The sequence below is a fragment of the Pteropus alecto genome, unplaced genomic scaffold (genome assembly GCF_000325575.1).
Source record: "Pteropus alecto unplaced genomic scaffold, ASM32557v1 scaffold111, whole genome shotgun sequence".
NCBI classification, from domain to species: Eukaryota; Metazoa; Chordata; class Mammalia; order Chiroptera; family Pteropodidae; genus Pteropus; species Pteropus alecto.
Window position 1 is genome coordinate 6,178,148 of NW_006431915.1, and position 11,313 is coordinate 6,189,460.

Sequence of the window (11,313 nt, forward strand, 5' to 3'; positions counted from 1 at the left end):
CCTACAGCTCTAAAGAAAGGATATTTTATAAAATAGCCTTATCATTTCACAGAGCTATATAAAGCCCCCTGACTTAAGTGACTTTATTTTTATTTTTTTGATTTGACAAAATGATTCTTAAATTCAAGATGGCTGCACACATCTGCTTTCAGACAGGAAGAGGGGGAAAGGAGAGGCCACAGCCCCTATCGCACCCTTTATCAGCAAAGTAAAAGCTTTCCCAGAAACTCCCCTAGTAGACCTAACTGACTTCAGCCTAACTGACTAGAACTGTATTCTCTGTCTCACTATCTACAGCATTGCTAGACCTCACCTCCTCGCCCCCTCCCCCCTTTGAAGCTGGCACAGTGTGAGCAGAGGATGCCTGCATTAGCACCCAGGTGGTGTTAAAGTTGCATTTTGAAGATCCTGGGGGCTCTGACTTCTATTTCTCCAGAAACGAGGTAGAGTTTTCCAAGAAAACTGAAGTGGGAACTAGGAACTATGGGGTCTTCAGGTAGGGCTGTAAAAGGAAGTGGGAAGAGGGCCTTTTTAAGGAAAAGAGGGCTCTGTGTGGATTTCCTTTCTGGAGCTGCTAAGGACTTGCCCCTTATATTATATAGGAGGAATGAGTCAACTAAGAAAGTCTCAGTTTCTGCTCTGCGATAATAAGTTTATTCTTCACTAATAGCTCTTAGTGAATTCACTAATAGTGATTATCTTATTAGGGGCCAGCACGTGTTTGGTCTGTGGGAAAACTGTGAGCAGAAAGCTCTAGGGGAGGAGAAGGCAATCATTGTTATGCTACTTTGCCCAGCTCTGGCAGAAATGATCCTGAAAGTTCATCAGTCCCCTTTCTTGGATGATGGTGATGATGACAATGACAACAACAATGGTGATGATTATAATGAGGATGATGACGATGACAAAAATAATAATAGCAGCTAACATTTATTGAGCATTTAGTATAAGCCAGGAATATGAATTATGTAATTTAATCCTCAATACCACCTTTTGGCCTTCTGCTATCGCTAACCCCCACCCCCATTTTTTTTCAGTTGAGGAAGACAAGTGTGCTGAATGAACCATCCAAGGCCACCCAACTAATAAGTGATAAACGCAGGATGCGAACCTTGGTGCAGAGACCCCAGAGTTCACGTCGCTAGCCCTTACCTTGTCTTGCTTCCTTTGGCATAGCTGCAGCTCTACCAGACTGACCTCTGGCAGTGAGAGACCGTTCTCCCTGAAGGAGAGAGCATGAGGCCAAATATCCTAATTTCCTGTTTCTTTTCATCTCATAGGTTAATAAGAAACACCTGCGTCGTATAAAGACACAGACCACCACTGCTGCATGCAGGACACACCCAGAATTACAGTGTTTCAAGTGCTCTGTCAAGAATGGAGGCAGATGTTTTCTAGATTCCTCCTATTCAATAAGAAAAGCAAATTCCTCTACTTAAATCTCATCCTTGACAAATAGAGGATTATAGTTTAAAGTATGCTTTAAAAAATCTTAGGGGAAAAAATGACTTAGAATAGTAAAATGGTGCACAAAGAAATATGAAGCAAATGCAAACTAAATGAAAGTGAAGACTAGTTATTTTAGATAAAGCAGAATTCAAGAAAAAAGAACTAAATTGAAATGAGGCACATAATTTATAATTGACATGTAATAGCCATTATCTTTTATGTATCAAATAACATGGCATCAATACAGAAAAGTAAAAACTGCTGAAAACTAAACAAAACTATTAAAAAAATGAGATGTTTTAAAATAGTTCTATCAGTGTGTGACAAATCAAACATACAATAAGAGGAAAAGAAGTGAGGCAAAGAACTAAAAATAAATGATGAGGATCAATTCAGAAGAGTACGTTGTCTCTAAGTTTTGCTTCTGGGCTCAGAACCCAAGTCTAAGCGACAGACCCCATGGCTCTTCCCTCTGATGTGAAAGACAAGCAAAGCTGCAACAAATATCCTCGTACATGTACACTTACATACCAACATCCTTATTTCTGAGAGGTGCATTACCAAGTGTGAGATTTCGAGGCCAGAGGTAAATATGTTTTTAGTTTTAATGGATGCAGCTGGATTGCATTCTTAAAGATGGCAACAATTCAGAGTCCTAAATCCAGTACTCTTTTACATTTTGCTATTCTAAGTGAAAAATAGTATCTCATAATTGCTTTCATTTGGATTGCTGTCTTCCACATTTATTGGCCAGTTGTATTTCCTTTTCTATAAATTGACCATTTGCATCCTTTGTCAATTTATAGAGTCTCCTTGCATAATAGGGTATTAAATCTCTATTATACGTATCATTAATATTTTTTTCCAATCTATCGTTTGTCTTTTGACTTTTGATTTTGGTATTTTTTCAATATACAAAAAAATTTTAATGTGGCCAATGCTATCTTTGTTTCCCTTCATCAATTCTAGGTTTCCTGATTTGCTTAAGAATTCTCCCCTTATCCAAATTTATGCATATACTCTCCTAAATTTTCTTCTTTTTTCACATTTAAATCTTTAATCCATCTGCTCTATACTTTTTATATGTGATGTATCAGGAGGAGGTCCAACTTCATTATCTTCCTGATGTGTAGCCAGCACTACTAATTAAAAAGATGGATTCTTTCCCTCTTTTCATTTAAAGTCCACCTTTGTCCTATAGTAATTACCCACATGCACCCAAGGTTATTTCTGGACCCAATGTGTTTCTCTGATCTATGTATCTATTCTTATGCCAAGTTCACATTGTTTTTATTACCATTGCTTCATAGAATTTTAAGTGGTAAATAACTACAAATGAAACAAAATGTGAAGTGAAAAGCTATTGGATTTGGATTTGGGTCCAAACACCATTGATCACTTTTGCGAGTACAGTTTCCGTGGAGCTATAATAGAGATGGAAGCTGGATTTAGCAATGTTCAAGAATGAGTGAGAAGTATAGATTGTGCTCTTGAAGAATTTGGCAGTGAGAGGATGGAAGAAGGTGGTATGATGGATTGAGTGGGAAGCAGGAAAAAGGAAAATGTTTGAGAGCTCAGGGAAGATTTGTACATTCGTGGCCCAAAATGAAGGAGTCAGTGGATAGAGACTGACAACTGAGGATACATATCTACCAAAGTGCTATAAATGTCTGTAAACTTCTTCCCAAAAGAACTAAAATAATGTGATTCTCATAAAATGCTGTTACTTAGTTGCAGGCTCCACATACATATGCTGCCATCAAGGTCTGCTGTAACCTTGATTCAACATTAAACACCATATTAAAAGAATAAGTAAAATCGACTATATCTTCCCCGTTGGTGAAAACAATGAAGTTAATTTTGTCTCTGTCGAGTAGGATCCTGAGGACAAACACTGAGGGAGGAGACAGATGGAAGATACTAGATTCCAAGGCATCACAGGGCCTCTGCTTCCTGATAACCAAGATAGTAGCAGTGGTTTTACTTAGTATTTTTGCCTGTCCCCTTTTATTCTGATCCAAACAGGAGAGTGGCTAAACCAGCATCCTTAGGGCTCCGGGGCAGTGGTTTCCAAATTTGGCTGCATGTTGGAATTTCCTAAGAAGCTTTAAAAAATATCTCAATGCCCAGATCACCCTCCAGACTAATTGAGTCATGTGAGACCTGAGCATCAGTATTTTTTAAAGCTTCCCAGAATCCAGTGTGCAGCAGAGGTTGCGAACCACTGATCTGGAGCTTCTGAATCAGCTGACAATGTAACACTGTTTTCTGAAACTGGGACATGTGAGCCTAGTGTGAAGAAATATTAGAGACAGATGACCGAGATGCCTTCCTGTGACAGAGTATGTTCTCTGTAAGCTGGTTTACTTAGGATAGCCTTCAAAGAAAATGCTATTGGTACCTGGATTTGGGGTGTTTTCCAGGGCATGTCTAACGTGGGCAGGAGTGTTTGCATAATGGGCTGCTTTTGTTACTGTGTAGGAAAAAAATAAGTTTAAATATCACAGGAAATGAAAAAGAAGCTACTTCAGATATGGAGTTGAACGTGAGAACTTAATTACTAAAAGTAAGAAAGAAGTCATTCACTTAGTAGTTTCCTAGGAGGCTAACTCATTTCTTTGTCAGCTCTCCCAGTAGCTGGAATGCTATTAAAACCAACTAAAAGGCATTTAAAAATTAACTGTACTACATATCGACATACAAGCACCTAGAACAAATACATATTCACACATACCCTAAAATCAAAGTTTGCAAAACTGAAAATATATATACCAGGAAACAAAATGAATAATATTAAAATTTAAAAATAGAACACCAGAGTGTCTCCCTGAAATGTAAGAAGCAAAAAGAAATATTTACTAGTGTTTGATTTTCATTTCCAGGGATCAGTCTCTTCGTGACCTCTTCTTACCTAGAGAACAGGAAGTTGAGTTAATCATCTACAGAATTCTCTAATAAAGAGATGAATTTCTGCATTTATGTAACTTTATATACACAAAAAATTGCCAAGCTCAAGATTTAGAGCATGAAGTGAAATAACTCTGCTAGGTCCTGGTAGGTGAACTTGGATAATGATTTAACCACTTTACAACTCAGTTTCATCATCTTTAAAATAGGGATGATAATTATGATGATGATAAGTAGATACCTACAACATAGGTTGTTTACAAAGTGCATAGCACAGGGTAGGCATTCAACAGTTGGTAATCATGCCTCTAACTATGTTCTATTTATAAACTGCCTATGAGACACAGAAAATATCCCTACCCATCATTATCTGATATATAAGACTCATATAAAAATAGCTAAAATGTTTTGGCATTTATAAAAGGTATGTGGTTTTATTTAGGGACACATTCTTCTGAATCTCAATTCTTGATTCTGATCCCTCAGCTGGGACCACTCTCCTTCTGAAGTAGTGCTCCTCTCTCTCATTTACTCTTACATGCCCTATCCCCACTGAAAAGCTGAAAATATAGTGAGTAAACAGAGCACAAACTATTGGTTTATTTTTAAACTTTCCAGATTCCCTTGGAGACATAATCATCTCCCATCAGCATATTGGCTCATGCTTCTTTCTCCTTGCTCTCTGCTGCAGCCACCATTCCCATTATAAAAACTCCTTGGAACCTCACACATTCCCATCTTCAATGTCACCAGGTACTGCCCTCTGGGACATTCATTATTTCAGTTCCATTTCCCCAATCTTTCTTTCTGCCCCATACTCCATCAATTCATGGCTTTTTTTTTTTTTTTTACTCCTAAATACAAGGACCTCCATCATTACTTCATTTGAAACACTCACTCATATGCTAGTAGAGACATACCTAGGACTTTATAAACACCTAAATCTCAGTGTTTTCAAATATTGCCTCTCCTCCATTCTTCCTAGTCTCTCTCTGACATTCTGATTATATGATTTCAGCCTTTCACATTCTGTTCTCCATATCTCAAACTCTCTTTTATATTCTATAGATCCTTTTCTGCCTGTGCTTCATCTGGGTAATTTCTTTAGATCTGTCTTCCTAGTTTGCTAATTCTCTCTTCAGATATATTTAATATTCTGTGTAACCCATCCACTGAAAAAGGATTTTTAAAAAATAGTTATGTGTTTTATCTCTAAAAATTCTAATTCTTTTTCAATTTTATTTTTTGAACAGACAATAAATCCACATGATTCAAAAATCAAAATGATATTAAAAAGTATAAATTGAGAAGTTTCTTCTTCATGTCCATCCACCCCCTTAGAGGTAATTACTTCAATTAGTTTCTTGTGCATGCTTCCAGCATGACTTTATGTAGGCAAAAGCATATGTGTATTCTTATTTTTCTCTTTTTCTTACACAAAATTTAGCATACTAGATATGCTATTATCAATTTGCTTTTTTACTTAAAAATATATCTAGGAAATGTTTAAATTTGGTTATTTTTAAATCTTCCCAGTCACAGTGAATAATCTGATTACTTACTCATTTTTACATTCCCATCTTTATTTCTATAAATATTCCATGCATAGTTATTTTATATTCTGTGTCTAATAATTCTAGTATCTGCAGTCACTAGAATCTCTACATGATAATTATAGATTCAGCTAACTCTTGGTCATAGTAACTTGTTCCCTTGAATGTTTGGTGATCTTTGAATTATTGTTAATAATAATTAATGAGGGACTGAGGATCTAAATCGAAGATGCTTTCCTTCAGAATTTGCATTGATTTCCACTTGGAACTAGAGGAAAGGGATATTACTGACCAGCAATAACTACAGCACAATTCCAGGGTCTTGCATTTAATCTGAGTTTTTCATTTAGCCTCCATGCTCCTACATATTGGGGCCAAATTTTAGGCCTACACAGAAACACTGACAGCAGTGTTTTCCCTGGATATGTTTTTGGATTTTCATATAATTGACATGTCTCTTTCAGTGCCAGTACCAATTTGTTTACTGCAGGTTTATAGTACAGTTTAATATCTGGTAAGGAAAATCTTTTCTTCTTCAAAACTGTCTAGGCTTTCCACAGTCATTTATTTTCCCAAATGATCTTTTAAGTTATTTACTCATGGACTTTTCTGAAGTGAAACAATCTGTGAGGACTTACAAGGGAAATAATTTAAAAAGTGAATGTTAACTCCAAAACCCTTTACCGACACAGACAGGAATGAAAAAGAACTGAAGATAAGGAAAAGTACTCTAAATATGCTGGAGCTATGAAAGCTGCATTATACTAAACACTCTGAAGAATGCAACCAGATATAATGCCATTTGGAACAAATTGAGTGGATCCTACAACCTAACACCAATCTCTAGTTTATGATCATAGTGCAGTGTTATAGGTCCTAAGTGGAGGAAATTCCAAAGGTTCCCACCAGTATGAGTTCTGGGGTTATGGGCAAGCAGATAGAAGAATAAAAACACTCCCCTCTGGGAGCCCATTGACCCACCATTGATTGCTAAGGGATGACATGTTGCAAGAGATATTGCCCTACTAAGCACACTATTTCTTCTCTGTCACTGTTTCCTATCAGATTTGCGCAGTGTCTAGAAGCAAAACTTCACAATCACAGAGAAATCACATGCTAACACGATTGGAAAACTAGATAGAAGGAGATAGAGTATTCACAAGTTATTTAAAACATTCTAGGTCAGAGAAAGGAGGAATTCTTGACAATTAACAAATACCAACATACTGCTTTTTTTTTTAACCTAGGAAATGCACAAGAGAAAAGAAGAGATATTAAAATTGATTTTTAAAGCCTTCTAAGTAAAGTATTAGCAAATAGAATATAGCAGCAGATTTAAATAGCAATACAAGATAGTCATGTGTTGGAACACTATGACTGTGTGTTCCAAGAATGTAAAGGTGGCTAAATACTAGCAAATCTATATTAATGTTGAACAAAGCGGGGGAAAGCATATGATTCTATGGTAGATATCAACAAAACAGTTCATAAAATTTAGCTTCCATTCCTGATAAATGCTCTTTGTTAAATGGGATTAGGTGAATAATTTTCTTAATATTGAAATGTATCTTAAACCAAAAGCCAATATCATGCTTAGTAATTAAGCACTTATAATTTTTATATTGACATCGCTTTTATGTGATAAACATTGCAATTAGACAAGAGAACAAAACGAGATCTTTAAATATTGGAATGAAGAAGAGAGAATTATCATTACCTGCCGATAAAACAAAGTCTAAGATTAAGCAGAAAATTATTGAAAAGTAAAAGTAAAAAAGAGTTCAAAATGTTTCTGTGGTATAATGTTAATACTCAAAATGAAGTCTTATGATGTATTACAAATATAATCCAAAATCAATCCATTTGTAAAAGTATAAAAACATAAAATTATACAAATACGTTTGAATGATATGAAAGAAACAAAAACTAAGAAATATAAAGTAATATGTGACTAAGTGAAAAGGCATACCCTGGGAATGGACAAAAAAATTTAGTATAGTATAAACATAAATAATCTTCCAAAATAATCTAGAAAACCATCCTATTTCTCGAAAACCATCAAAATCCCAACATGATATTTGTAGGAGGGAGCATTTTAAAAAGTATTCCAATTTTCTGATTAAAAAGGTAGTATTTCAAATCAATAGTGATTGGGAAAAGATAATCACATAAATAATTGTGTCATTATAGTTGTGATGAATAGGATGAAAGAAAAATGCAGGTTGATGTGAAATGTTTTAAATAAAATGTGGGTTCTTGTTTCGTTTATTACACAAAATAAATTCCCAATACAACAAATGTTTAAAGTAAACACTAAAATTACAAAAGAACTAGAAGAAAGACTGGACAAATATATTTGTATAATCTTGGGTAGAAAGTCCTTCTGAACACGTCATGGAAACCAGTGATCACAGACAAGAGATCAATAATCTCAACTATGTAATAACACTTTCCAATGAGAAAAACAAACAGAAGTCCTATAAAGCTGAAAGACAAAGGACAAATGTGGAGATACACGTGAAATACAAATGACAGCCTGATGCTACTCTAATATAAAGAGCTGTGTTGTTATCAAGAATAAATCATTTCTCCTCCCAAGTAAAAAAGTATAAGTTCCTCAGCTGATAAAGTTTTTTCTCATCCCTACTGACTCGTTCTCCCATACTCTGAAGGTGAAGGAAGGAGGTGGGACCAATGTCAGTTTTTATCATTCACTCCTACAAGGATCCTCTCAGTGCCCTTCACACCTGCATGCTTGTAGTGTGTGCCTTCCCAGTATACTGCTCAGTTGTTTCTAAGCTTTGCGTTTGCGTTCTTCTTGGATCCACAACATCGCCCATGAATGTGGTTGTGGAGGGGGCAGTTCTGCCTGCCCCTAGGAGGAATCAGTTCATCGAGAAGCACAGCTGCCTATTTCCTGGTTCAGGTCATGGGAAAGACCTTTTTTTTCCTTTACAGAAAAGCTCCATCTTTGTGAAACAAAGCCAGAGTCTGCCATGAATGGCAGTCCAGTCATCCTCAGATTCTGTCTTTAGGCGGTCTGTCTTAGCCTTCAATGGCATTAGGAAGTCTCCTTCTCTCTTCTGGGTCTTCATGGGTGATTTAGGGAGGAGCTCTAATCATGAGTAACTACATTGGAGACCACTGTGGACCATAAACTTCATATAACAACTGATCAACCACAATGACAAAATTCCCCCAGGTTGCATATAATATGAAACGTGGTCCCTGTGTCAACAGTCACCTACAGAGGCCAACACTGACTCCAATGCTGTGCCGCTCAAAATATTGTTGGAATCCCTCTTTGAAGATTGCCATCAGAGCCTGCAGCACAGTTTTTTGGTATTCTTAGTCCACAAGTGAAATCCTTTTCAGATTGTATCTGATTTTTGGAAATAGGAAAAAGCCATTTGTCACATGCTCCAGTTTATAAAAGAAAAGTCCAACTGGCAAAGTTTTAATGATACGTATTTTACATGTATGTATAATGTTTTTGCCATACATAGACAGAGACAGAAAAAAACTGTGATAATAAGACCAATTGATGTCCTTTCATAGCTCATAAACACATTCCGAAGGTAGTTCCCAAAAGGGATTTCTAAAGATGTTTTTTAACACTCATAGCCATCACCGAAGTCAGTGTTCAGCCTTTCAAAGTAACTACGTAGAAGGAGAAACATAATTTAGATGAAAATGTAGTATGTTTCAGAAAAAAAGTTCTCATTAGAGTCACAATTTGTCTAGCAGATGTTCTCTTTTTTCTAAATGTTATTTTGAAAGGCTTAATAAGCAAATCTTCCCAGGCCTACCTTCCTGTACCTTTTAATGCCCGCCCAATCTAATGCACCATTGACTCCTTCATTTTTACTTTGGTAATGTCTCCTTTACATTGGACCTTCTTCTCTGTCCCTCTATTGTGCTCTTTAATGTCTCTCTTTTTGAAATTCCATGCTTTGTTCACATTTTTATGCCCCCTCCCCCATTACTGGAATTACCCTCCTAGTGTTCTCTGTCTGACAAAACCCTACTAATCCTTCAAAGTCCAGCTCAAATCCAGCTGAGGAGCCTCCCACACTCCTGCTCTCTGTTGTTCTGCTTGTCATTCTGAACCACTGTGCAGTGTAGAAACCCCATCGCTGATGGTACTCTGTAAGCTATTTACTGGATCTTGCGAAATGAAGGCTGGACTGAATTCTCAATCACAGGGCAAATTCGGGGTCCAAATGAAAGCAAATCACAGCAGTCCAGCAAGAGTTTCATTCACGCATAACGAATATCACATTAACAACAGATGGGGCTGAGCTTAACACTTCCAGTCTCATTCTTCTGAAACGGTATTGGGAAGCTTCCTGGGCACACTCAAAATAGAGGACATACATCAAGTTCTCCTTTGGGTTTAAGAAATATGACTCAGAGAGAAATGATCAATTGGAAACGGTCAACGAGAGAAGAATAGTATTCGGCAAGAAAAGAAAAAATATTAACCAAGAGAAGAAAGGTTGAAGATACACGCTGTGTGAGCCAGGATGAAAATCACTCCTAGCCTTTTGATAGTGAACATTTTGATCAGCTGTCTGATGTCCACCTGGCTTCCTACTCTGATGTTCTCGCGGAGCACATTGGTTGCTTCATTTTTGCTGGTGTGAGAAAATTAAAATACAGGTATGACTTCCAGAAAAAAAATATCAGCAGACTTGTGAACTGTCTGATGCTTTTCTCTTTATGATATGTAAGACTTATGTAGTAGGTCCATTAACTCTTTGTGGATCATATTTATTGCAAACAAGTTATTCTCATATTTCACTAATAATCCATCATCCCCACTAATTTGAAATTGCCACCAATGCTTTATACTTAGAGAGGACTGCTAATAATGCACTTCCCCATATGACAGACAGGCTCTAAAGATGGGCTCAGGGGTGGACTCAGAGTAATTCCAAACTAATTCAACAACGACATTCAGGAAACTAGTAGTTTAAAAAACAAACAAACAAATTGGTGATTCAGCAAGATTTTACCTGAAAATAATTTAAAAAATAATAATCAATACTCTTTGGACTTAGAGTATGTGGCATAAGTTTTGAGTGTGGAGCATTTCTAAAATACAATATAACTGAGACTAACTTTAGCTATGATTTTTTTTTAATGTGCATCAAATCCCATCCCTTTGTGTTATGGATGGCTTTAAAAAAAAAAAAAAGCTTTCATTTCATCATAATCATTCACTATAAAGCTTATAAAAATAAATATAAATTACTCTAGTGACCTATCATCACCGTCAAAACTGGGTTCCTTCTGGAAGCCTTGAATCTGGCCACTCTCAGGGACTATAGGACAGAATACACTAGGTTCTCTTGAGTTTGGCAGAGATAGATTTTTGCAGGCCAAGTGCACACATCTTGAA

At 36.4% G+C, this 11,313-nt stretch overlaps 1 protein-coding gene across 2 annotated transcripts in view; it reads right to left on the bottom strand.

Annotated features, from left to right (window-relative positions):
- The window catches only part of SUSD1 (sushi domain containing 1), a 171,774-nt gene that overhangs the window by 50,573 nt on the left and 109,888 nt on the right, over positions 1 to 11,313 (bottom strand). Inside the window, exon 16 of one of the 2 annotated variants that reach the window (XM_025041557.1) lies at positions 4,212 to 4,360. The exons of the other annotated variant lie outside the window; for it this stretch is intronic. Coding sequence (XP_024897325.1) covers positions 4,335 to 4,360 — 26 coding nt within the window. The 3' untranslated portion in view covers positions 4,212 to 4,334. Of the gene's footprint in view, positions 1 to 4,211; positions 4,361 to 11,313 lie in introns of those variants that run through there. 2 annotated transcript variants of the gene reach the window in all.